The sequence below is a fragment of the Lagopus muta genome, chromosome 15 (assembly GCF_023343835.1).
Source record: "Lagopus muta isolate bLagMut1 chromosome 15, bLagMut1 primary, whole genome shotgun sequence".
Taxonomy (NCBI): Eukaryota; Metazoa; Chordata; class Aves; order Galliformes; family Phasianidae; genus Lagopus; species Lagopus muta.
In genome coordinates, this window is record NC_064447.1 from 13,106,328 (window position 1) to 13,133,023 (window position 26,696).

Sequence of the window (26,696 nt, forward strand, 5' to 3'; positions counted from 1 at the left end):
AACGTATTTCTTCAACGCACATACGGTGCTTCTTCATCTGCAGCCAGCACTACTGGCTTTTTAATAACTAAATTAATTTTGGGATGCATTTTTTATTAATTAATTAATAAAGTTTATGTATTGCCTGTAATTTAAGCTAAGTCTGTGATGCAGAAATGCAGTTATACACGTGTGGAGCTTGCTCTCTGTATTTGTTTGCCTATGTATGCATACAACTTACAAAATCATTTTTTTTTTGCTGTCACTTAAATCAGCCCTGTCTCAAACAGTGGCTGAGGCTTCAGACAGAGGGAGACAGACTGTGTGTGTGTGTGCAAAATGAGGGCCTGTATAATAACTATTAGAGCTTACCAAGTATTAAATAGAAAAAGACCACAGTAATGTGAGTATATGTTCTACCTGTGATAAGGAATCCTCCCTGGACCGGGCCGTGGCCAAGGCTGCTGCATCCCACCACACAATAATGATGTGTGCAGCATTCAGCCAGCGCTGAGCAGGAACTGAGGCTGCAAACTGAAGCGATTTGCACCCATCACAGACTCTCAGAAAGCAGCTGTATCGTAGATCCTGGTATAAAGTGTTTATTTGAGACATCACAATTAACACAAAATCTGCCTTTCATTGCCTTCTTTTCTTTCTCATACAGTCAGTAAAGTCTGATGAACCCCTCCCTCCCCCATGCATGATTGCTGTTTATTAATCTAAGCCTTCGTATTTTCATCGTGAAAAAATAAAGCGTTTCCCCCTCCCAGTTGTTTGCTGCACCACCGCCACGCAGCGCTCTGCATTAAAGAGGAGATGTAGAACTGCTGTGCCTACCACTGGGGTTGAAATTACTCCATTATTTATTGATTTATCCTTTTTACACGAAGTGTTAAATGAATCAATCACCCGAGAAAAATAAATATATCATAAAGAACCAAAAGTTCTGCAGTATCCCTTTTCTTTACATATAGCTGCATTTCAAATGCAGACGTTGCTCGTGGCTGTTCACTGTTACAGATGGGTGTGAACTCAGAATGAGAAAGAATGTTCCAAAGGAGCAGAGCCTCCAGCCAGAGGAGGTATTTTAGATGCCCAATTTTTAAGCCTAGGCAAGAGAGATCCGTGTGGAGCCAATTACCTCCGTTCCACTGCTCAGCTTTCACTCGAGAGCAATTCAATCTTGTGCTTTTCAGAAGTATCAGCTAAACACACACACGGGCTCAGGCAGAGCCAGCTCACCACAGACACAGGCAGTGCTGTTCTCACTGCAGCAGAGGGAGCTCCTGCTGTCAGTGCATCCTGGCTGTGCAGCTCCCTGTGCTCCGGGCTCCTCGCATGCATCGCAGGGCTTTTGGCACCAGCCTCAGCCCTCAGTTACACAGTGACTCACCCTGCTTTCAGGATGTTCCTCGCAGATGGCAGAGGTCAGGGAGGCCTTCTTGTACCAAACGTGGTAGTGGGTAGGTCGTGGAGCAGACCCCTATGTACTGAGTTATTGTGCAAAAGGAATACTGCATCAGAAACCGTAGACAACTATATTTTAATCAAAGTCACCAGCCGCTGCATCGGAAACCTGCTAACAATCTCTGCCATTGGTTCTTTTGGCTACTTTTTGTTGGTTTCTTTCTTTTGTTTACATAAATAATATAGACCAAACATTATAAACATTTCAGCAACCATTTCTAAAAGACTGGAGGAGCCCTTTTAGGCGCCAAGAAACAACTGCAGGATTCAAATTCCAAAACTGTCTTTGGAGTCATCGAATCATCAGTGTGCACGGCAGCCTGTGGCAAAAATACTCAGTCCAGCTCAATAGGACTGCTGTCTTCCTGACCATCTTCTGTGTCATCATCTTCTCCAGTTCCCATCAGGCTGTTTAAAAGATTTCCTAGAACCAAGTACATGACAGTCAAACTTAGCTTACCAGTCCCATATGCTCATTAAAAACTTCTTATCTGCTCTCTCACCGTGCTGGAAGGGCTGGTTGCAGTAACCAGAACTGCTGGCATAAACCTTACCTAGTAATCCTCCATAGGACGATGTCTGCTTGGGCGGAACACCAAAGAAAAGCTGTCCTATTCTATCTAGGTACTGGAATGACACAAGATGGAGAACAACATCAGCTGCTTCGTTTACAGGTGGAAGTACCACAAGTGAGATCACTGACTCCTGTCCACAAGCTGTATTGAACCACCCTACTTCTCAGCATGCCATTGAGAACAACTGAAATGCCATGCCTGATAGCTTTATCAGCTTCCACTCCCACCAATGAAACACACTCCTCCCAACAAAAGCCACCTGCTGTCCACAGCATCTATCGGCACCTCACCTGGAGAAACACAAAGCCAGCACCCAGCGGCTGCTTCCGCCACATTACATGCAGTGTGACCCACGTGCTTTGCACTCAGTGATCAGCCATCATTTAACTAGCTCTGTGGGTTACATCCTGCTGCAGTTCCCAGTAACTCACCTCATTATACATGGGATCTCTTTTCAGGGACGGCTGGTACTGTTCACACAATACTGTAAATACTGTTAGTTTTCCCCTAGAAAGGAAACAACCAAAAATGTCATCTCAAAAGCAAATGAAAAGGAAACTAAGAGCAGAGTGAGAAAAATCACACCGTACCCATCAACAGCCAATAACAGAAACCAGATGAAGTTCAGCAGTGGCTGCACAAAGGGTGGACCCTTTTCTATTGAAGGATGTTTCTGTGTATACGTTGTAAAAACAACTGAGGCGCTGGTCTTATTTTTTAAGCAGAGAAATCTGCAAAAGGAAACAGAACAGGGGAAGGTAAAAAACAGAGAAGAGTATGAACTGCTAGGTAAGAGAATCTGGCGTGGCATCTGAGATAAATTCTGAGGCCATTAAAGGACATAAGAAGTGCCCCTGTCTAAATGCTGAGACAAAGAATCCCTTATTTGTAATCGATACTCATATACAACAAATACTCACAGCACTGTTTAAGAGTCCTACCTACAGCAGACCTAGAGAAGGGATTTTCTACCACTAACCACCACTACAATCTCTAGCAACCAGCTAAAGAAAGCAGGACACATCCGACACGACAGCTGGAGGCTGCCAAGAGACAGCCTCACTCTCACCCACTCCCTCTCACAGCACCTCCTGTCCGTGCTGCAGTCCTGGCTGCACCTCCTGCTCAGCCTCCCCCAGAGCTGCTTTCCCTGCCTGCAGGAAGCCACCTGCTGATTAAACTCAGGAAAATTGGCTTTGTCAGCCTCAATTGTACGTGAGCCTTGCAAAGGCACACACAGCCTTGCACTCCCACGTCCTTCCAAATAAATGCTTACAGAAAACGAGAGCCACCAGCCGTTCTGAGAAACCACTGGTCTGTGCTGCTCAGACACCGGGTGACCCAACGTTAATAATCTCTTAGGACAATGAGACCGAGAGCAAGTCTTGTGCCCATGTAGTCCCAGGCCTGGTGAGCACATCCAGTTAATTCCTAACCAACCAGGCACAAAGTAGGGTTAAGGAAAAGGAAGAGTTGTGCTCTGAGGGTCAAACAGGTTACGTTAACTCTTCAAGCAATTAACACAACATTAGGTTTTGACCTTAACACATTTTTTCCCCACTCCACATGAGCTTTGAGACAGGTTTCTATTGCTACCACACACAGTGAGCTTTGGAACCTCTGGTCACTTTCACAGCTTCTCTGACAGGACATTCAGTTAACCCACGGTTATCTCCATCAAATTAGACTGGCCTCACACACACAAGAGTTCAAAAACAACACAACACCTACTGTAGGACTGCCTGTGCTACAAACATGTCCACCTCACTGCGATAGCCTCTGGATGAGGAGTATTCCACGAGCATGTTTGCACAGCCTTCACCATCTGTGGAGTGCAAGAAGTGATACCGAGATTCACTATAGTTTTGCTCTATAAAAGGAAAAAGAAAATGGCATTTAAGAAATCAGTTCATCATAGCTGAGCACAAAAACACATTTGCTAGGCTGGTGCTCTACAGGCAGGAGGAGCTGCACACAGTAATGACAGGACAAGTAGCAAAAAGGAGGGGTGCTTTTTCCCCCTGTAAATTATAGGCAATTGATGAAGCCCATCAGTACCCTCAGCATCCTTCCTTCTACGTGCACAGAAAGAAGGCATTCCCTATTTTTAGCATAGCCTGCTCCTGCTATCAAAATTACAACTGCCTTCGTGTTCTGAACATAACAGCAATTATGCAGGAGAAAAAGGTGCAAGAAATGAAAGTGTTTTGTTAGAACCTGAAGCCAAGTATCATGCAAAAGCATGGTAGTGACAAATACAACTGGAAACCTGCTCTTTTTTGGAATTTAAAAGCTTTGTTAGAAAAATCACAGCCATTTCTGATGACTCCCAACAGCTACTAAGAAAACACATCCTGATCTGTGAGAGAAGGACGAGCAGAAGGTCACAGGATGGGGATTCTGACTGTCAGAATGTAATGCTTTCTACACTAATCACACCACAGCTTCTCACTTTAACACTGAGGAAAATCTTCCCTTGGAGGTGGCAGCAGCCATCTAAAAACCACCACCAACCCCTGAGAACAGCCCTGGTCTGAGTGTGGCACAACAGCCATGAGCACCAATCCCAGCTCCTGAAAGACGTTAAGCAGATGAGCAATCACCTTGCACAGCTTTTAATGGGTGAGAAACCAGAGGAGAGCATTAATTATTTGGTTGTTCTCATCCACCTCTTTGTTTTGAGGAAAAGACTTTAAAAACTGAGTATGAAACACAATTATTTTGAGCATTTTGGTCTATTTGAAATCCCACTATGCAGGGGAAGTGCCTGAAATAAGCCTCTTCAACATCCCACGGGTACCCAGAGGTCGGATGCTGTGATGGGTATCAATCTTTCTTAGGTTTAACCAGGATGTGATGACAAGCCAACAGAACAGCCCTGCTGCCCAACAAGCTTCCTCCTAACGACTGTTAGCCAAACTACCTCAGTGCCTAAAGGATCAGCCCTCCTTTTACCAAAGAGCTTTACAGCAGCTGTGTTTTGGGGTTTGCACAAACACATTTATGAGCCTATTTTGTTTTTTTTTTGTTAGTGGCAAAACCCTGAAATGCTGACAAACAGCAGGGAACACCAGCAATCATTTCCATCTCAGCTTCCCTAGGTTATTTCCAAAATACATCTCCTACATCTTTCAACATTTTCAAAACCAAACACAGGAGAGCCAGTTGATTTTTCTTACCTTTCCACAGGGTAATGGCTAGTAACTGATGTAATTTTGGATGGCCAAGTTTTCCTGATCCCCCGCTGGACCACTTCAGTGCTCTGGATACAAAAGCCACTCTTTCAGGAGAATTTGGATCCATTAAACTAAACAATTTTGCCAAGTTTTCTACAAGAATAACATTCACAAATGCATAATGTTAACAGAAATAGGGAGACTTGCTGCTTCTCAAGATACAACTTCTAATAAAACAAGCTCTGTTCTCAGTCTTTATAAGAGATCTTAAAAATCTTAAATACAATGATTTGAATTGCAGAAATACACCACAAACATCACATCAATCCTGTCATGGTTTGGGACACGGAATCCCAGAGCTTCAAACAGCCCCACAGAGTTGGGAAGGCTTTTGGCCTCAGGAGTGCTTGCCATCAACAGGGCAGCAGACAGAAGCCTGCAGTTCCGAAAAGGACCACCAGAAGTCATTGGTGGGATACAGAAAGGCAGAGCTGACCGAAGGCAATAAGGAAGGGTCCATCCCAGCTCTCTGCACCTTCTGCCCCCACCCACACTGCAGCCTGCCGAGGCAATGGCTGACCCCCTGAACCGGGCACAAGGCAGACTCTTATGGTCTTCCCGAATTGTCTGCTCACTAAATCTCAACTGGAGAAGAAAGTGAGAGGCTGACTGACAAGTACTGCGTGCACCACCACACTGCTATGGCAGGCACGGCTATCCAGCAAAGCCTTGGAGCTGCAAGTCACTGTGCAGACAACAGGCAGTGAGGAAAGGAGGATGCCACGTTAATTCAAAGTTGTCCCTTTGCTCACAGCACTGTCAGTTATCAGCAACCCATTCTTCTCTGTAACAAAGTTTTCCTCCCATCCTTTTCCACTTCCCAGCCCCATGGGATGACAGTGATTTCAGGTTCCAGGACTCAATGCTCACCGAGAAGTGAGAACACCTAAACAAACTGAGTGCAAAGGTCACCGTACCTAAGAGGTCATCTGATACTTTTGCATCTGACTTCTCCAAAGACTCCAAAACCAACATGGACAGATCAGCAGCACTGTTTTGCTAAAAGACAAACACATGCTGGTAGTGATGAACGTAACAGTGAATCAAAGGAAACATCATGAAAGAGTTCATTTCTCATGCAGAATTTTGTCAGAAGCACAATAATACTTTTATCAGCAGTTACAGGTAAAGAACAACAGGAAATTTCAATTCCCTCTTACAAAAATTTACATTAATTTGATGGAAACAGCAAGAAGTTCCCAGGAAAGCAAAACAAATGCAGTTCACAGTTCCAGTTTGGAATCACCTTTCCTTGTGGAGAGAAACTCAACAAAGAGATAAAGCTAAAGATTATGAAGCAACCACCCCAACGTTTGCCATTGGGAATTCACTACTCACCCCACAACAACCCCCCAGCACCACACAAAAACACCAGCATACCTGGTTGTGACTGAAGAACAGCAGAGCCCCTGAGTACATTAACTCTCTCGCTTCCGCATATTTTCCTTGTGACATATACCTGGGAACAACAGCAAAGCCTTGATAAAAGTTACTAGAAAGCAAGTTGCATGTGCATCAATTAATGGAAAGGATTAAATTGCTTGATTCTGCACCAGTGAGGGCCACCAGCCACCCGCACTGAAGCCAAGCAGCCTGTCTCTGTGCTGGCAGGCAGCCCGCAGGCTGTGCCGTCACAGCGTTCTCTCACACACCTGCTGCAGCTCCTCCCTTCCTCACTTAGGAGTAAACCAAAAAACGAAGGACACAACCGGTTCCAACAGTGACCCCAAGATCTCCTACCACAGCACGGTGATCACGGCCTCCTGCAACGGGCAACTGCAGCTCTTGGACCATCACATCTCCAGGTTAGAAAGGCAGCACTTCCACTGAGAGCAGCTAAGGATAGCAGGACTTTCTCTGACTAAGTGCCCTCAGCAGCTCACAGCCACAGTAATGCCTCACGCATCAGCTGAGCAGCTCGGCACCTGCAGCGTTTTGCAGCTGGCCTCACAGCCAGGTGTGCCTCAAGGCTTCTGGCTCCAAAGCTCCTCGTGGATCCCCCTCCCACTGAGCTGTTTCCAAGAGCCTCCTACTCTGGAGTGGCTGCAGGTGATACTAATGAAAACTGCTCTACAACATAAAATACATCTTAAGAACCGTTTTTGGAAAGATATGAACAAAAATGATTAGAAATATTCACCCTGTGAATCTAAATGGCACTTAGAACCAAAGAGTAACAGAACTGAAATCCTGTGACATATGATCCATACCATACAGACCTACAAGCACAAGGATAACAGAAGTCAGTGCCACTACAGAGGCAGTCATGTTGAACCTTTGATTCAAGTGCCAGAGCACAAAGTGATGGCTCCACCCAGCCTGCACTGCCCACATAATGCTGCTTGGACAGCAGCAGCACATTCCTCCTGCCACATGGAGCACAGCGAGGGACAAGCACTGCAGGATGCAGGTTTGTGATAATCCTTCCTCCCCACCCTCCTCCAACCTCAAGCACCCCTTGGCTTCTGACTTCTGAAGCTCTGAGTCAGGATTGCAGGTTTGACTCGCACTGCATGACGGAATGGACTAGCATTTACAGGCTGGCTTTGATCAAAGTGAATCAACACTGTGTCCCAATTACATTCCGCAGCTGAGATCACCTCACTCTGTGCTGATGTCTCTCTGGAAGACTGTTTACATTCAACACACATTTAGCAGAGGACAGACAAGACTGTCTGGGACTCCTTCCCACTCTCAGTGACTTTCCAAACAAATCTTCTCTGCCTCATTCTATCTTTCTGCCTGGAAGGAAATCCCCTCCGTAGCTACGCAAATATCACCTTTCCCTTTAATTAAGCACCTTCCTTCTGCATTTGAAAGGGAAAAGGCAGGAACTCTCACTCCCAATTAATACAGTGAGGCTTAAGCAAAGCATGTGAGCTAAGGCATATAAAACACGAGATGAGAAACAACTGCTGAACAAAGTCATTTTCCACCATTGCAGCCACCACCTCACGTAATCCTTCCTATAAAATAGGCTGCGCTATGACTTAGATTTACTTTTATCCTCAGATAATAATAATTTAAGTCTGAAACCTTTGATGTTGCCCTCGCTGATCCCAGCAGATCTGCTGTGTGATGGTGCTCAGTATATAGCAGGGAGGGCAGCAATGGGAAGAGTGCACTAAGGACATTATGGCCTGCAGTGCTGAGGGTGCAGCACCCCACACTCCGGCTGCTGTGTGCTGAGGGTACCCATGTGCTGATCCCATTCAGCTCTGGGGACATATGGCACAAGGGAGCCACGAGGCTGAGGGCAACATCCCAATTCTGGCACTACCACGAGTGAACAAAGCCAACCAGTGAAGCCCCTACAAGGGGTACCTGATTCAGCGCTCCCAAAGGTCTATCTTTTAAACTGAACGTGGAAAGAGGTGACAACAGCAAGTCGCCATGGATGTGAGCAATGAAAAGAAATACTGCAAGAGGCCACAGTAATAACTGAAATGTCTGACTGAGCATCCAGGTCTCCTCTACTTAATTTCTGCCACATACACAAGGAAGAACATTTTTGCCCATAAGCTTGGTCAGCCTAAAGCTGCCAGGGAAGGGGAATGGCGAAGGCAGAGCCAGCAGAGGCTGCCCAGAGACAGCAACAGGCACAGGGATCAGCAGGACGGCACCTGAGGAGCACAGCAAAGGGGTGCAGGCAGCGAGCCAGCTTCCACAGGGGCACAGCCTCAGCGCCTCTACAGTAACGCAGGGGCATGGGAAACAGGCACAGGGAAGCACAACTTGTAGCCCAATCTCGGGGCCGGAATATCCCGGACTGCAGCGAGACGCGTGGCGACGTCTCGGGAGTCCTGCAGGCTCTGGAGGAGGGAGGAAGGAGGGCCCCTGTGTTAGGGAAGGCCTGGCCCACATGGAGCCGGGCAACGGCGACGGAAGGGTCGGGAACCTCCAAGCGAGAGCCGGGAGAGGCCGGCACGGGAGACGCGTCAGCAGCGCCGCGTCCCGCGGCCCTCACGGCGCCAACGGGGGTCCCGCCGCCGGACCAGCGACACGGGCACAGCCCGCCACCTCAGCCCCGCGAGCGGCGGGACGCCGGAACACCGCGGAGTCACCACGGGCGGCGGCGGGGCTCGGAGGAATCGCGGCGGAACCCCGCGGCGCGCAGGCCGGGCCCAGGAGCCGTGCCGCCCGCAGCCTGCCATGCGCACGCCCGCCCCGCCCCGCCCCCGCGCGGCCCAATGAGAGAGCGAGAGGCGGAGACGGACGGGAGCGGCGGCCAATAGGAACGGGACGTGGGCGCGGCGGGCGGCAGCGGGGAGCGATGCGTGGGAAGGCTCTGGAAGGCCGCGCGGGGGAGGGGCGGGCGGGCGGCGGGCCGAGCCGTACCTGAAGAAGAGCGTCCGGTACATCTGGTGCGCCTCGTAGTAGTCGCCCTTCTCGACGCTGGCGCGCAGCTTGCCCTCCACGCGCTGCACGCCGCCGCGGTTCCTGCCGCCGCCCTTGGCCGCTTCCTGCTCCGCCGCCATAATCGCCGCCGCCATCGACGCGGAGGAGCGCGGAGGGGGGGAGGGAAGGAAGGAGGACGGGCGGGAGGCGGGCGCAGACGCGCGCAGCCCCGGAGCGACGTCGCGCCTCACCGCCCGGCTTCCGCCCGGCGCGACGGCGGCCCGCGAGGCTCAGGAGAGCGGCTGCGTGGAGTCACGTGGGGCGCGGAGTCACGTGGGGGCGGGGCCCGGGGCGGAGCAATGGCAGCGGGCGGCGCTCCGCCCACAGCCCGCAGAGCTGCGGCCGGAGCCTTGGAGCCTCAGTGCTGCAGCACGGCTGCTTCAAGCCGGGCTTTGACGTGGAGAGTGGGGCGTTAATTATTCAAAGAGATCATCGAAGATACGGAAAAAAAACCCAAACCAAAGCTTTATTTTGTTTCAAATATTACATGCACTTTGAAAAAATTAAAACTCTTTATTTAAACATTTCCATAGCATCTCGTCAGTTTGGAGGCAGCGAAGAACAGACGATTTGAAAAGCATTTACAAAAATACATTGCACAAAGTCCTATCTCGCTTCTTTAAAAAATAAGTTAGTGTTATTCAAAATACTCCCACTACCCAATTCCAATTTATACAGGATAATTCTAATTTAAATATGTAACATATTAAAACACCTGTACATACAATGCAGCTCCTCTGCATGGGCCGCAGGCTGCAGCTCAAGGGAAGAGTTCTCCCTGCAGAGACTGTGTTGAAACATTGGAGGACTGTTGTGCAACATACAGAACTCTATTCAGAAAACCAGTCAGCAGCTCCCTGTGTTAACTGTTCACAGGTCATAAAATGCACGGGAACAACCAGATAAAAGTTCTGCACACCAAGTGCATGTAGGAGTCTTTTCTGAAAAGGATCTGTAAAAGTAGTGATGCTAAAGGGGGGCCCTAGAGCAGCCTCAGCTCGCGCTGTGTACAAAGCTTTGCATGCCCACCTACTGGACACCATTACTTTGTACTGATGAGACTTCACGGCCCCATTTTCCCTGTGCTGCATTATTGCAGTACAACATTTACCAACCATAAGATGTAAGGAGAGAATTTCTGAGGAATTAAGATAGTTCTTCTCTAGGGTTAAGTTCCAAATCAGCCTTGGTGTACTAAGTGAGAAGAGCTGATAAAACTGTTAAACTGCTTGGTAAACATTCACATACAGCAATTAAACAAGCTCATCAAGTTGCCATGGTAAAAACCCTTAAAATAACTTGAAGTTATCCCTGAATTTTAAAGCAACCCATGGCCACAAGTTACAGTAAAGCATTCTCAGGCGCTGGTGTTTAAATTAATTTTGGTTGTGTTAACTTTCCCTGACAGCAATATTTATTATAGTCAACATTTATTGAAGAAGCCCTTTAGGATCCCCCAGCAGGTCAAAACAAAGTCAACTGAAGGACACCTGCAGCCACAGGCTGTTTAAACTCCATGACATTATTTGGCTTGCAGTGCTAAGCTAACAAATATGCTGTTGAGCCCTGAATTAAAAGAAAAAAAAATCCTAGTTGCAGAAAGTGTGGTTTATTCTTTAAAAAAAAAAAAAAAAAAAAAAGCAAAAAAAACACATACATTCATTTGTAATAAAATAGGTATCACCTGATTGCTAACTGGGCTTTATGAACCAGAGTCGTTTGCATGCATTACTTCTCTCAGCATGGACACAAAAATATAAAGCTAACTGGCAATTACAAGCTGAGCATTAGAGCAAGTGAGTTTTATTTTATACAGTTCTGCTGACAGTCTTTATCAGAGGACTGGTAGCTCTGCAGAATATATCTCGCATCCTCATCCTTCAAAGATTCCAGTGTTGTAGGCTGTCCGGTATATACAGATTGCAAACAAAATGTACAACAAAGCAACCCACGCTGTAGTGTAGGGGATTATTCAGCAGGCTTCCCATGCACTCTGAACCGATAAAGGCAGGTATACTCTGCATGTCCCCAGTTAGACAGAATTCTCAGTTCCACTATCTGGAATACGTTTTCACTTTTCTCCTGGAGAAAGAAAGAGCAAACACACACAAACTAGAGTTAGCTCTCTAGTATAAACTGCCACAACCAAAGTGGCATTCTCAACCAAACTTGCTTTCTGCAACTCACTCTTATTAGTAATTAAGTTATGGCTTGGGAACTTCTTACCACTTTGAACAGAGCTTTCCTACTTTGTCTGCTCCTTGCTTGTTAAGGGAGCAGAATAAGTGTGAAGCTGATTCTTCATAAGTTTGTTACTTTCACACCAGTTGTGTCCAGATGGCAGAAACACTTCATCTTACCTATTTAGATGATGGGTTTTGATGCAAATACAGAAATACGTCCTACATCTGTTTTTACATTGCCCAACAGAGAATGCAGCCCTTCTATTCACAGGTCATTGAGTACTGCCATAAAAAAATGAGTCTCTCCTGACACTTTAAATCTCATCACCCAAACTTACCACTGTAAACATCTGCAGCGGCTCCCCTTCTTGGTCATAGACATACTGTCCCAGAAACGTGCCCTCCTCTTGATATTCATCATCTAAGCCCTGTAACAACGAGATAAAGATTTGTTTCTCTCAAGTATTGAAACTGTAGAAGCATATTTATGTAACTGAGGATCAACAAGTAGCATCCAGAAATCTACCATGCAAGGATTAGAATGTTTCCCGTGCAACTCAGTGCTTGTTCAGACAAGCTGTACATTCAGTTCCTGCTATTGTTTGACTGTGAAAACATACAAACTCCTTAACTTTTATAGCAGGAATTAAGGAGCTAATTTACTACCATCGCACTGCAAAATATGACCTGCTCATGACAAACAGAACTGCTACCTCCCTTCACAGAAGTTCACGATTCTAACAAGCATGAGGAGAATAAATATCCCTCCAAACTACTTTTAGCACTTGTTTCTAGATCCCAAAGCTCATCAAGAATATGAACAATTCTAACAGCAAGAACTGAAACACCGCTTTCTCTTCTTAGCTGTTCTCCCTCATTATTTCCAGGATATACAACAAGTACTCTTTATCAACACCAACAGTTTAAAACTCAAGACTTACATATACTGAAAACTTCCTAGGAGCACTGGTGATATTTCCTGATGGCGAAAGTGTTTTTGGTATGTGTTCCAATGAGAAGGCAGTAGGATAGATCTTCATGGAAAGTCTAACTACAAGATATCCCTCTGATCCCTTGAAAGCCCAGCAGTTTCCTGGATACACGTCCGGCTGAACAGATTTCAGGGCAAGTAGACAGAAAGGTGTGGAAAGAACAGGACAAGAAAGAACATAAACATTCGTTGCATTTTGTTTTTGCAATGAATTCTGAATTACTGGTCTTAAAACGATAATAAGCGGCAGAACAAGTTATTGTGTGTTTTACTGGTTACTGAATAACTCCACTCCTAATCACAAGTCCAATCCTGCCTCCAAAGACCAAACATGAAATGATACTTTGTGTTAGAAGGACTATACAATAGAATGGAAGACAGGGGTTGCAGTTTTAATTGTGTTCATCACAAAGGCAGTGGATCCGCCTGAACTGCCAGCACTCTCTTGAAGACTGCTTTCTAACAGGAGCCTCCCAGTGCCCACATTTTGCAGAAGTCCAGTGCAGCACCAAGGCTGCTATGAGAGCCTTAGTTTTGTTAAAGAAGGGCCTTCAGCAATGCCAAGGGCCTTCAAGAATAATCACACTCTCAGAACAAAGTTCAAAGTACCCCGACCTCGTCCTCCCCACCCAGAGGAGCCTATCACAGAAAAACACTCAGCACCCAAAAACCACCCCAGGACACTCAACACAAAGTAACACTGCTGAACTTGTTTACTTTACTTTTAATTACCTGAATAACAACTCTGGGAGACTGAGAGAAGTACCACAGAGGAATTCCAAAGAGGCTAATTAACGCTGTTTTTGTCTCATAGGTTTCAGAACAGCGAGTACTCAAAATGCTGCCGCCTTAAAAAAAGATCAAATCAGGTGAGCAGAAGTAATTTTTCATTCCTTCCTAAAGGCTTTTTATTTCCTCCCCTTAAAAAACAACAAGAACTCAACCAAATATGAAAGCTTTCATTAATCTCTAATAACTTTCCAATGCTCTGCTTCTGTCAAATACGTTATTTTAAGTAGTCATTATAGATTTTTCACTTCAGAAGACTGAAAGATTGTACACTTTCCATAATAAGTTCAGTGATGTTCAGTCCCTTCACACATACAGATTTGTGGTTCTCAATTATTTAGATGTTTTTATTGGAAGTACACCATTTTCCCTAATATTATAGTATTTCTTATGTTTACCTCCAGATTCTAAGGCAAAATCCACCATCCCAGTCTTGTCTTGGGAGTACAGCTTCAATGCATTGTTTACAATGATCTGTGCTTGCTACAGGTGGACACAGAAGAACAGAAAGGAAAGACAACATGAAGTGACAAGAGCTGATACATTCACATGACAAGTGGCAAACCCCCTCTGAGATGCTGCACTCTACTGCAGATCTTTAATGCTTGATGCAAATGCTTGAGCAAATGGCTTAAAACAAATTCATACTACGTCTTGCCTGATGTTCTCTTCAGAACTGGGATTCTCTACCCTCCCCCCATCTGCCCACATCATTTGGGAATTCTTCTGTACTCAAGATAGCAGACTTTTCTGGGGAAAAAAAAGGCACATTCAGAGTAGCCAACAACTGCTGTAAGAGTGCACTCAATTTCCCATAGTTCTGCCCATCTCAATTAATCTTTCAGGCACCTCTTCAAATCATTAACATTGACAGCTGTGTTCCACTAAATGCATGTAAAGGACAATTTTATTGAACTCAGCACTTGAGCTGACTCACTGCTTCTGTGATTCCAGAAATCCCTGCGTTATTCACAGCATTTGTTACTACTTCAGATGTTATTCTTTGGTTTGTTACAGCCATCTGCAGAGTGATATTCTTGAGAATTTGCAACTCCAGATCCTGCAGCAAAGTTTGCAGATCACTTCTGGTCACAAAATTGGATGTAAGCCACTGGAGAAGCGATTCAGGAAAGTCCTTGTGCTGATCACCAAAAACCATCATCTTGACAGATTCTTTAACCTGGGCATCTACCTATTCACCAACAATTAGAATAGAAATGATTAGTATTACTTAATGGTTTATGAAGTCCATCTAGTAGGCACACATGAAGTTAATACATCCTTCCAGTATTACAGAGAAACCCAGCCTTCGCATGTGTTTTAACTGCAGTGACTTACACTAGAGTATCAGAACAGGTAATTATGCAGAAGACATGGATGAACAGGAGGCTTCATTGGGTTGGGAGCAGCTAAAAGTTCTGCTAATGAAGGGCTTTATGTAAGGAAGTCTGACTGATGGTTCAGAATAGAAAAGTTGATTGCAACAGTTCCAAGGGACTGTGGCAACTCTAAGGGGAGCAGTACACTTATCAGGTCTAATAAAGCAGTCACTTCAGTGACTATTCACCTATGGCATACTTTGATTTTGTACACATAGATAAAATAACTCGTGATAACACTGGAATATCAACTTGGACTAAAATAAGAACTTAAGGACTGCTGCATTTTATTGACTACGTTCAAACTGAACCTTACAGAAGTTTAAAGAAATAAAGCATGATTTTTAACAGAAGTCCCAGATGACAAACCTAGCATTGCTTACATGAGTTCCTTTTCCACATTTGCATGAGATGGCACTATAACAGCACAGTACAGTGCATTCAACTGACACTGCATTATCTCAAATGCAAACGAAGCTGCCATTGTGAAAAACAGACCACAAGCTCACCTAGTAAAGTGCTACCAATAATGGGAAAAAAAAGATCATCGTACCACTCCATGAAGCACTGCTGTTTTCTTAAGATGAATATTACTCCTATATCACTTTAGCAGTGCCTTTTAAAAAAAGTTTGTGAACAAAATCTAGTCTGACTTTCACTAGGATGGTTGCCAGAACTTACTTTTTCATGAATAACATCCATTTTCTCATAACTTGTCTTCACACTTTCTCCAGTTGACAGCTCTGATTTCACTTGAGACAACTCTAGTTCCAGCTTTTTAACTCTGGATAAGAGTTGGTTATGTTCATCACCATCTCTGACAAAAACAAATAGCCAAAAATTAGGAAACAATTAGTTTCAATCATTCCATCAAATTCTAAAGGCATGAGAATACATTTGTCTAAATACAAAGTGCTTTCCTAGTTCAGTTATCCATTGAGATAGACATCATAAGCTTGCAGTTCCTTGAAGGCTTTCAGATCCTTAGGATGAAGATAATAGAAGTAAAATATTTCAGAATTCTGAACAAATCCAGAAGCAATGACTTTCAGGACATCATCCCACTGACAACTCAGTAACTCAGACAAATACAGATTCCTAGTTTGGCAGACCAGCCAAGCTTTACTTGCTTGAACTGGTCACTGATTAGAGCAAGTTTCAAGTTACCTTAACACCTGCCTATGAAGTTACTGTCTTCAGCTGAGCCTGTAAGCACAGGTTACACAACTACTGCTCATCAGCACTCAGTGTGTGCTATGGAAAGCAGTAGCCAACATTCCAAAGCTATTTCAATTAAATGTAAAAATAAGAATTCACAAAGTGTTTCCTCCTCCCAACAGGGAACTACTTAGTGAAATTGTGTTTTTTTTTTTCCTGATACTACACTGGATGTTAGCAGGCAGCAGTTTGTCTGACAAACCAAAACCATGGCTGAAAGTGAGAGTTGATAAGATTTAACAAGTTAAAAATATGATGCATCAAAACCGATCACTGTATGCTAAGCAGTTTGAGGAAGAAATCTTACATGTCTGTAAAAGCACAAGAAGTCTGTCACAACTAATAACTGATAGCTGTATTTAAAAAAAAGCCTATCACCATTAGTGAGCTACAAAGCTAGACAAAAAATTAAGTGCTCATACCTTATTGCTTTTGCTTTGGCTATTTCAAGTTCCTTCTGAATGTCCTAAAAACAAGAACAGAAGTTTGGTTTAACACAATAACACAAGTGACAGACAAAAAACAAGTGAATCAAGTAAAAAAGTAAGACATTCTAGCACCACCTATACGAGGCTGTGTTCCTACTTCTGTTTGTGCCTCCGTACAGTATGATTTTATCCCAAATAGCACCCACCTTCCTGGTCAATTTTTAACCTTTGAACTGAAAACACTGACAAGAATGGAGAAAAGAATGAACACTAGCAGCGAAACAACGTGTTGTTTCATGCAGTGAAACAAATGTTCAAAGCTAGTGTGAAGTAAACTAGGTTTGAGGACAGAAGAAAATAAATAGTTTGTTGCCTATTTCATCAGAACATTACTATTATATCTAGCTAGAAAAGCTAACTTTCATACCTTAAACTCAGCAGAGAGTTTTCTAAGAAGATCTTCCAACGTTACGATGCGCAAGTTGTGCTCTTGATGTAAAGCCAGGAAGTCAGTCTTAAAAACAGGAAAGAAGGCAGCATACTTTGAGTACAAAGTGCTTCGCTAAAATGGTGTTTCATTCATTCTGTGACCAAAGCTTTCAAGAATGCTAAATAACTGTTACACAGTAAATGACAGGATAAGTCAACTCCACCCCACAAAGAGAATCCTAAGAAGTCACATCACTGATCAACAGCATTAACAGAACAGTGCTCTGATCAGTCTCAGAAATGGTCAGTAATTGACTTACCGTTACCTTTTCCTCCAGCCTCTTATCTTTAAGATGTTGATCCATCACATTTCTTATTAGCTTCAAGATTTCATTTCTGTCACCCATCTGGGCAACCTGATCTTGAAGATTATGGAGTAGAAGCAGCACTTTGCTATATTCTTCATCATGATGATGGCATTTGTCAGACACGAAGGCCATCTGCTTTTCCAGCTCATTTATACGAGCAGAATCAAATATATTTATGGTATCCTAAGGTAGAAAGATTCATTTAACATATAGAAATAATTTTTATTACTCGTGGGGGTCAAGTGGTTATTGCAAAATGCCAAAGACAGGGGAGTTAGGAGGTCTGAAGGGAAAGTTCTCACCCAGACTGTTCTCCCTTACCTTTGGAGGCTGTACAGAATGAGAAGAATCAGGTTGTGGACCAGGGACATAAATAGAGTCATCTGTGCTCTGCACTTTATCAATTCTTGTCCGGTTCAACAGAGGCAACAGTGCAACAAAGCTGTCAAATCCCCAGAACCATAAACCTTCAGTGAGCAAAAACAAAAGCAAAAAAGGGAGTTCAATCTACAAATTATTTTATGTTTTGCCACACAGTAAACTACTCCAGCCTGAATAAAAGTTATCTACATGAGGCAATTTCAAAACTGTTAAGGTAAGCACCCAGAAGCATTAGGCAGTATCAGTACCACTTGCAGGTGATTCCTGCTAATATATGATACGTTCTTAACCTTAATCTTATGCTACTGCTCCCCTGGGACACAGATCTCACCTGTTGAATATGACAGGCCACAACTCACTGACAATTTTTACCTTATTGGAAAACATCTTGCCTATTTACTACACACCACACTGCATAATGTCTAGCAGAAGTCTGAGAAAATTTATGCTTCCATGAAAACACAGAATTTGACAAAGATTGTACTTATTTCTGCAATATTTTAGTGAGAAGAAACAGCATTTTCTACACAGAATATCTTCTTGCTTTCTTATTCTCCATACAACTCCTCATGTCTCTGAGAAGTTTTTTGAGGATATAAAAAGACACGAAAATGCTTCTCAAAAATAGCCCAGTGTCTTCAGTAAATACTTTCAATAGGAGTTTCTTTCAAAGAAGACAACTGGCCTGGAACACTGCCAGCTAATCTAAGGTATTTCAAGCAAAGTAAGTATGGAGAGAAAGAATGCATTAATAAAAAACCATAAACACACTGACAGCAACCAAAAGCCATCAGCTTTTATGCAGGTTGACACAATGAAAAGCTGATTCTTTATGAGCTCAGTGCTGCTCCTGTGAAAGGGAGCAATGCACTGCAGTGTTTTTACAATTACTTGCTATGTCTGAAAAGCTCTATGAAATTGAAGTTTCGTGAAACAAGAACCCGCTGACACACCAGTACTTTCTGGAAGCATTCACAAACTGTTCACAAACCAAAACTTGGCTTTTTAGCTTCTGTATCTTCCCCATGATCCCACAGTCCAACCAGAAGTACTTCTTTGCTGAAGCAGTAGTAAGCATACACTGACTGCTATGAAATCTGTAAGTTCACATACCTAGTAGAAACAGCAGTGGGATGAGAAACAGCAATAGCCTGGAAACCTTTGGAAGGCATCTAGAGAAAGAGAAGAAAGTTTGCAAGAAATCATATTATCATATTTCATCTGATAACTGGGAACAGAACTTGCTCACAGAAGATTTATAATTGATACATACTTTCTAAGAATAAACACCTTCAGCAAAGACATCAGAGCAAGAAGCTGATTCCAGCCAGCTCTAAGCAACCTGAAGATGCCAGAAGCTGCTCTCCCTGGAAGACAAAAGAGGTGACATTACTGCACCACATGTTCAAGGACACCAAAAAGGGACATGCAGCTGTGGCCTAGAGTACTTTGCAGAGCAGAGAAATGCACGAGCACAAGCAACACACAGATTACTAACATCTAGATGTATCTCACAGTACATCACAGTATGACAGCACTATAACCTCAGCTACTCAACAAAAATAGCAGCCATGCAAGGAGATGAGATCTCACTGGTTACAACAGTATCTTTCTGAAAATTCAGCAAGAAACATCAAGTCCAAGTTATCACACACTAAAGAGCTCAGCATGCTTCAAGAAATGCACAGATTAGCAGAGTGAGTTCACTAAGAGGAATGCCATGGCAGGAAGCAAATTCCAAACCAAACACACCCCATTCTTTTTGACACCCCTCATCTGGGCTGTTAACACACTCAGTCCCTCAAGAAGCAGACTAGCTCGTGTCCCACTACACCTGTGAGCAGAAGGATGCTCTCTCACTAAGCATGCTTTGGTCAGTACAGCACAGCAGCTTGTGCACTCAAGTTATGCAAGCTCCAGAGTAAGCACAGCAGAATTAGTGTCAGCCAGCTACTGCAAACTTCCTATCTGTCAAGAAGGAACAGGCAACACACAGACATACACACAAATCAGGGTAGTAACCTGGGGAAAGAATGGCCAGCCAAAGGAGAGCCAACACCTTCTGGGACACAAACCATCCAGCTGCTCCCACCGTTCGCAACACGTGCAGCACAAAGTAACCTAGATTATAACAAATTAACTATGTGGCAACATACAAATCAGGTTCTTTGAATACATGCAGTAGAAAAGCCTCCATCCCCTGACCACTACGTGCTCTGCACAGTATTAAACCATACCCTTCAGCAATCTACAGACTTGTTTTTCTCACTATTTAAAAGCAAATTAAACCACCAATAAATACGAATCTAAGTAAAAGCAAGACAATTTAGAAACAGAATTCTCTTGTACACCAATAGATGTAATGGACAACAACCCCTGCGCAGTAAGAAAACCACTTCCCTCTTCACAACAGCCAAAGTTCACATTTTGTAGCATGGCATTTAGATAAGCAAGCCAAGTGCAACTGATAACGGAAAGAAATTATTCCCATAAAAATATGCTTTAAACATTACTTTTCATACATCTTTCTTGTTCTAGATTTTACACCAAGTTTACTATCCAGTCATGTTTAAAAAGAGGAAATTCTTGAAGTTTAAAATTCTAGAGAAAAAATTGATAATTCTATGTATTGATAACCAGACATTCAGTACTGAATGCAGGATGCAAGCAATACAATGTCAGTTTTGAGTCTCTGAAGGCAAAAGTCAAATGCAGCATGCTAAGACAAAATGCAGTAACTGAAACCCCCCAGAAGCCAACAGTTACTGTATGCACAGCTAGCACTGCTCCATATGGAACAAACTACCAAACAACTTAGAAAGTAATCCTACACTTTCAGATTAGCAGCCATGTCTGGGTTAATCTGAGGGACTATAGGTATACCAACCCAATATTTTGCAAAGCATTTAGGTGAATGAAGTGTCTCAAATCATTTTCCTTTGCTGAACAAAGAGCATTCAAACAGATTCTTGATGCCTCTGCCATTCAAGCTAGGGAACGCCCATCTCACAGGGAAGATTCTATCACTATATAAGATTCCTGCAAAAATTGACTATCACTAGAACAAAAATAAGATGTTAAAAACCCTTTATTCAAACGATCTGTATATCAATACCTTGTATCTTGCTTTTATTTAAAGGCAGCTCTCCACCTATCAAGAGTATGGACTTCCCAAAGCACAATAAGCTAGCAATCTGAATTTTCTTTCTCAAGCACAAGCTGTATGCCTTCATCACACTTTGTTTTAACTACATAAGCAGCTTACCAAGCCTGCACAAAAGCCAATATCAGCACAATAAATCAAAATGAAAAAGATGTTAAGTAAATCAATTTCCCCAACGCTGCACATTTTAGTCTACTCAATGGATAAAGACAAAAACAACAAAACAATATGAATGATTAACAGATTGATGCAAAATAAAAGCAAAATAAAAAAGGTCCCAGTCAACCTGCATAAGAAAAGATGTGCGAAATGGTCCTTGCTACCCTTTTAGCCCTGGAGGATTGCATGTGCTCTGTGGTGTGTATTTCAAGCTGTTTCTTCCCCTTACAGTCATCACCTGTTGATTGTGGTAACAGATGATTAATGGGACAAAGCCAGGATCAAATCAAGAATGTTACAAGACAACGTGAACAAGTCGACTTCACATTAGCAGTTACCAAGCCAAAAAACATCAAGCAAATTCCAACAGGCTAAAACTTGTCTGGGGCAAGGGTATAGAATGGGAATCACTTTTCTGCCCTCTGCATTTAAGCTAGATAACAAGCATTTACTCTGAAGCTTCCACAGAGGCACGAAGCACAAACTGCTATCATAGCAACAACACAGTGCACAGCCCAAGGCTGAAGGCAACAGAAGTGGTTATACTTACATATTGATTCCTCACTGACACCAAAGCGGCTGTCCTCTCTGTAAAACTCCTTTATATTCATGCTTCCACAGTAATCTGAGTGAGCTGCAATATATCCAGAAAGGATAAATAGAACATAATTCTCAACCTCAAAGCCTTTCCTATCACCGGATTTTGATCAAACTCACTTGGATTGCTATTAGAAGCCAGGTTACCTGAAGGAAACCTGAACAGTGACCCTGAAAGAAGCCTACCTCATGTAATCCTGCTTTTTTCTTCTTTAAATAAAAAAGGGCATTTTTGTTTAAAAAAAAGAGTTCTCTTTTCAGATAGTAAAGTTAGTTTAAAAAAAATCCTAAGTAACAATCCCTGAATTCCTATTCCTGTCAATGAGCCACATCCTCGTGTTGTCCCCAACAGAAACATTAAGTAACTGAGAAGAGAGCACTTACAAGTTATAAAGCACTAAGGTAGAAAGGAACAGACTGGACATCGAAAAAGTTTCATACAATCACAAAAACTCAATTACTTTCTGCTTACAGCATTTAGTTTCACTCAGAGCATATGATGCAGAAGGAAGAACGAAGAGGAATTGAAGTTTGTCAAGGGAAACAAGATGTGCAGAGCAACAACTGCACTTTCAGCTTTGCAAGACAGATATAACAGAGCTCTGAGTATGCAGTGGACTGAAGGGCAAGAAGAAAAAAGTTCAGACTTGACGCTGTGACACAGAACAGCTCTGAAAAGCAACTTCTGCCTTTTCCTAGTAAAAAAAAATATAGGAAACCAACACATGGATCTTAACTGTAACAAAGATGTTTGGTATTTTGAAAACAGAAGAAAAATAAGCAAAGTGTAGCACAAGTGAGAGAATTAAAAAATAATAAAAGATAGGAAAATAGGAGCCAGCCAGGATATAGATAAACATCATAGTGCCATAGAAGTCCAGAAAAAAGACAAAGAACAAAAAACACACACTAGTTTTGTGTGGAAACCAAGAAAGACAACTGAAAAGGTACCTTTAGATTCATAACTCTGCTTCAGCAAAACCATTTGAAATAGTTGCACTAATAGTGATGCAAGAGATGCTGCAGTATGTTTGACCAATCGCAGAATCTTACTGACGTAGAAATACGTGCCTCCTATTGGAAAAGAAGTGTGAACACAAATTATTTACCTGCAAAGAGGTGCACCTCTACTCGCCAGTGAGCATTAGCTTGCAGAAAAGTGAGAACTAAGCATCAAAAGCTTCAGGCTAGCCAGGAGTATGAAAGTTCAGCAAGCACGAATCGAGAAGTCTGGATGCATTAGGAATTACAGGCCAATGTTTTTGCATGGACTATGCAACCTGCAGGAAACGCCAAGGTATCTGCCTTGAAGGCAAGAGTACCTTCTTAGTAAGAATTAAAAACTCCAACAAATAGCAACAAAATCCTTCCTTACATAACTAAAGTTTTCTGATATTGATTTTGTGATGCCAAAACTCCAAACAATTCTGGTTTGAAAGGGAGATAACTTGTCATCTTCTCCTCCCCTTTACGCTGGAATAAGAAAGATACTGCAGTGGTCTGCCTCAAGTGCTTTAGAGATGCTTCTCCTTTAGAGCAGCAGGGATGAAGCTCTCCATGCTGCTTCTTAGAAACAGCCACATTTCAGAAGCCTGTCATGATTTCGGGCTCCTCGATCCCAGCACTCATTTAACCCAAACATCAGATTCAAGTTCAGGAGAACATGTGAAGATGAGCTCATTTTTAAGATTCTCCTTGGTGAATACAAACTCTGGAAAACAGAACAGCTTTTATACAGTGTTGCTAAGCAGCTCATTATGTCAAGACAACAGAATTCCTACCTATGCCACACAGTTTCCAAAAAGGAAAACTTGCCTTAAGTATTTAAAGTTGCACCATGCAGCCCAAAATCCAAAGGCTTACAGCTAACTGGAAATATACATCATTAAAGAATAACACATCTACAGAGTCCTTTGTTTTTTTTTTTTCCCCTTCAATTTCAGGCCACTAAAGAAACACCTGAGTAGTGATTAGTGAGGACCACCAAGCATCAAGAAGCTCAGGGTGCAATGCAAGAGGCAGGCAGACACCAAGACATGAGGCCAACTCTGCAGAGAACAGAGATTGCCTTGGAAAGGCAGAACATTCACTGAAGATTCAGTTCCATGCTTCAGGAACGTAGGCACTACAAGTCAACTTGAAAACAGTCCTGCCCTTTGGAGTTCAGTTCTTGTAGTGGTTGAGGTTCAGCTCCTAAATAAACACTGGAAGGTTATGTGAGAAGAAAGAGTTCTTCCTCAGAAATTCCCTGGGCAACAGAGGCACTGCTGAAATAATGGTTCTGCTCCATCTTGAAAATTCAAATCACATCAGAAATTGGGACCGCATTGAAAAAGTTCCTATGTGAAAATCCATGGAGAGACAAATGTAGGTCCAATGACAGATCAAGAGATGCTTGAACACCTGTGCTGGATGAACAGCCCATCGTGCTCTGTGTCAGTTTAATCATGTAATCTATTAGGATACGAGGAGGTTCATCCGACACGTAAAAGGTAAAAGAATCACAAGAATTTCGTTATTAATAGATATAACAGGGTAGGAGCGGTACTTAATTAGCACTGTGCAAAAATGTATCAACTAAGCCACATACTGTTCTACTACTCAGGGAAAGCACAAGAGAAAGTTACTTACTAGATGCATGCTTCTGGCTCCTGTCCCTGGAATAAATCCTGGAAGATGGCCCAGGAGCAGCAGAGTACGCTGTAAGAACCTCCTTTCGTTCAGACAGCATGCTGCAGTCACTGCACGTGTAGCCATTTATCATTGTAGTCTGCGTTTCTGCTGTTGCTATATCACCATTTCTCTGCAGGAGCGTGGCATCACTACCTAGGGAACCAGGAGCAGGACATTCAGTGCAAGAATTATTAAGGTCATTAGTCACCATTAAACAGAACTCTTAGAGAAGCAAAAGAAAGGCGTAGTTACCTTTAGGGTCACCATCATCATCAAGACCTTCAAAGAAGAAAGAAAAAAAATTTGTTCACAAAGATAAGAAAAGCCCCACGAGCAACTATGATGTGTGCTGTGAACTCAAAGCTGGGGTCCTGCTAACTTTATGACTGCAAAGAAAAGTCACTTGAAGATCTAACATTTTTCAGTCCATTACAGGAGAAGATTCATATATCCTATCATAACAGGATATGAGAAGTGTCCTGTCACAGAAGCAGTCAAGTATGGATGACAATTACACTTTCTCTTACCTCCCATTTCACTTCAAGGCAGCTAATCACAAACTTACACTGCTTTTCTTGCTTAGTAACTACTTTTCAATCTGGATCTATAAAATACAGTGCTACCACAGACAAGTAACCCAAGTCTTACCAGCTTTCTACTAAAATTGAAACAATTCTTTGTATTCTCACTCTGGGACAGTCACAAACGCACTGACTGGAAACAAGCAGTCTGAACTGGGTGCTACAGTAAGTTGCTGATCTCCTACACAACACTTTATGAAGGCGACTCTCACATTTTCTCTTCAGATTAAGAGGTTGACTCCAGAAGAGGATGCTTGTTCACACTTAGGAAAAACTATTAATCAATCATACACAAAAACCCCCAGGAAATCTTTGAGGCATCACCAACTTCAAACTTTCAGGTTAAGGCACTTTACATTCCAACACATTTCCACCTGTAACAAACAAATATGCCTTTCCTTTGGCTTTTCAAGAGAAACTTCATGAACTTACAAGTTTATTCTACCAACACTTTGAAACAATAAAGACACAAGTTCACCAACGTTCACACAATGGAGTTGTGAATGAATTTCCAGCAGGCATCTCAGCAAAGCAGACACCTACATAAAAGTAGAAGTACACACAGGGAGCACGATGGGAAAATGGGTGAGCAAGAGAGGGAAGATGTGAAAACGTTCACACACAACCTGTAAGCAGCTTTGACAGTCTGATATGACCAATAGCATCCACGACCTACCCCAGAAATGATCAACTTCTGTCTGCTCTCGAATCGAAGACTCATCCAGCACAGTGGACACCATCGACGTATCGCTGGCACGGCTGAGGAAGCTGCTTTGGTTAAAAACGGGAGAGCTGGACAGATGTTTCCTTGGCATGTCTCTCACACTGCCAGACTGTTTATTTATGCTTTTGCGCTGCTTCACCATGCTAGAAAACAAAGCAATGAGAAAACAAGAAGAGCACTAACAGATACAAGTTTCTGTTTTTCACTTATGAAAGAATTTAATCAAAAGACAAGCTTTTTCAGCACTGATGTAACTGGGCAGCCACAATCTTACTTCTGTGCTCCTGCAGTTTTACAAAGAATTCATTGTGAACCATACACTCTAAATTATGACATTAAACTGAGAACAAGAAATGAAACAGCAAGTAATCCATTCCTGCTTTATCGTGTTCAGACAGGAATTCTCAAGACTGCAACCAAGAAATTAACTTGTGAGGATAGAAAATGCTTACTTAGAAGACTGTTCCCTGAAAGTGACGCTCCCGGAGTAAGAGCTGTCATGGAGGATATTTCGGGCACTGTCTGGTTTATTAACTCCTGCAGCAGCTAACCGCAAACTACGCCGTGACATCCTTGGTGAATCAAACACTGGATCTATTTTGTGTTCGATCTCAAAATCCAAAGCATCTGAAGAATAACTTGAACTAAAACAAAATAAGAACAGAAGAGTTAGAATTCAAGAGAAAATCCCCCTAGAAATGAGCATGCCCTCCAAGCTAGACTAAGCTCCAATTAAAAGCAATTTATCTGGGGTTACGAAGCAAGTTCCACAGGACATGCAATATTACCCAGATAACAGGAGCACAAAGAGCAATTCCTATTACAGGTTTAACAAACAGAAAGCAAACCACAAGAAAGAAACAAATACCATGGAAACCACACCTGCAGCTGAGGCAGAGCAGGCATTGTGAGCCTCAGACATGGCGCTTTTAGCACCAATCTAAGAGACGAAACCATTACGACACAAAGCTGCTT

General features: G+C 43.1%; 2 protein-coding genes across 14 annotated transcripts in view; both read right to left on the reverse strand.

Annotated features, from left to right (window-relative positions):
- Positions 1-561: 561 nt before the first annotated feature.
- GET4 (guided entry of tail-anchored proteins factor 4) lies at positions 562-9,884 on the reverse strand. Of its 3 annotated transcripts, none has more exons than XM_048961494.1 (9): positions 9,599-9,884; positions 6,641-6,719; positions 6,178-6,259; positions 5,204-5,353; positions 3,756-3,849; positions 2,615-2,755; positions 2,456-2,531; positions 2,004-2,076; positions 562-1,873 (listed from the first exon to the last, which is right to left on the reverse strand). In XM_048961494.1, exons 1-9 carry the CDS (start codon positions 9,751-9,753, stop codon positions 1,785-1,787), a joined length of 939 nt encoding a protein of 312 aa, XP_048817451.1. In that variant the 5' UTR covers positions 9,754-9,884; the 3' UTR covers positions 562-1,784. The 3 variants fall into 3 exon arrangements, with proteins under 3 accessions (XP_048817451.1, XP_048817450.1, XP_048817452.1); XM_048961493.1 differs by having other exon boundaries at positions 3,756-3,894; positions 9,599-9,882; XM_048961495.1 differs by lacking the exon at positions 9,599-9,884 and adding an exon at positions 7,001-8,556 and having other exon boundaries at positions 3,756-3,894.
- Positions 9,885-10,097: 213 nt separating this feature from the next.
- Positions 10,098-26,696, reverse strand: part of SUN1 (Sad1 and UNC84 domain containing 1) — a 31,744-nt gene continuing 15,145 nt past the window's right edge. For 4 of the 11 annotated variants that reach the window (XM_048961460.1, XM_048961467.1, XM_048961466.1 and 1 more), the window contains 21 exons: positions 26,174-26,365; positions 25,674-25,864; positions 24,669-24,695; positions 24,375-24,569; positions 22,695-22,817; positions 21,697-21,780; positions 21,274-21,384; positions 19,847-19,945; positions 19,098-19,191; positions 18,938-18,996; positions 17,765-17,910; positions 17,396-17,626; positions 17,074-17,160; positions 16,641-16,684; positions 15,682-15,817; positions 14,559-14,813; positions 14,020-14,104; positions 13,565-13,680; positions 12,783-12,950; positions 12,180-12,269; positions 10,098-11,740 (listed from right to left, as the gene is read on the reverse strand). In XM_048961460.1, coding sequence (XP_048817417.1) covers positions 11,627-11,740; positions 12,180-12,269; positions 12,783-12,950; positions 13,565-13,680; positions 14,020-14,104; positions 14,559-14,813; positions 15,682-15,817; positions 16,641-16,684; positions 17,074-17,160; positions 17,396-17,626; positions 17,765-17,910; positions 18,938-18,996; positions 19,098-19,191; positions 19,847-19,945; positions 21,274-21,384; positions 21,697-21,780; positions 22,695-22,817; positions 24,375-24,569; positions 24,669-24,695; positions 25,674-25,864; positions 26,174-26,365 — 2,647 coding nt within the window. In that variant the 3' untranslated portion in view covers positions 10,098-11,626. Of the gene's footprint in view, positions 11,741-12,179; positions 12,270-12,782; positions 12,951-13,564; positions 13,681-14,019; positions 14,105-14,558; positions 14,814-15,681; positions 15,818-16,640; positions 16,685-17,073; positions 17,161-17,395; positions 17,627-17,764; positions 17,911-18,937; positions 18,997-19,097; positions 19,192-19,846; positions 19,946-21,273; positions 21,385-21,696; positions 21,781-22,694; positions 22,818-24,374; positions 24,570-24,668; positions 24,696-25,669; positions 25,865-26,173; positions 26,366-26,696 lie in introns of all 11 variants that reach the window. The other 7 variants (XM_048961461.1, XM_048961465.1, XM_048961464.1 and 4 more) reach the window with 7 other exon arrangements.

Excerpts from the sequence above, each read along its gene's own strand:
- GET4 (XM_048961493.1), bottom strand. The coding sequence starts at position 9,753 with ATGGCGGCGGCGATTATGGCGGCGGAGCAGGAAGCGGCCAAGGGCGGC. Across the intron at positions 2,532-2,614 it reads CTGTTATTGGCTGTTGATGG|GGGAAAACTAACAGTATTTA; the intron begins GTACGGTGTGAT and ends TTTCCTTTCTAG. Across the intron at positions 1,874-2,003 it reads GTCCTATGGAGGATTACTAG|GAAATCTTTTAAACAGCCTG; the intron begins GTAAGGTTTATG and ends ACTTGGTTCTAG.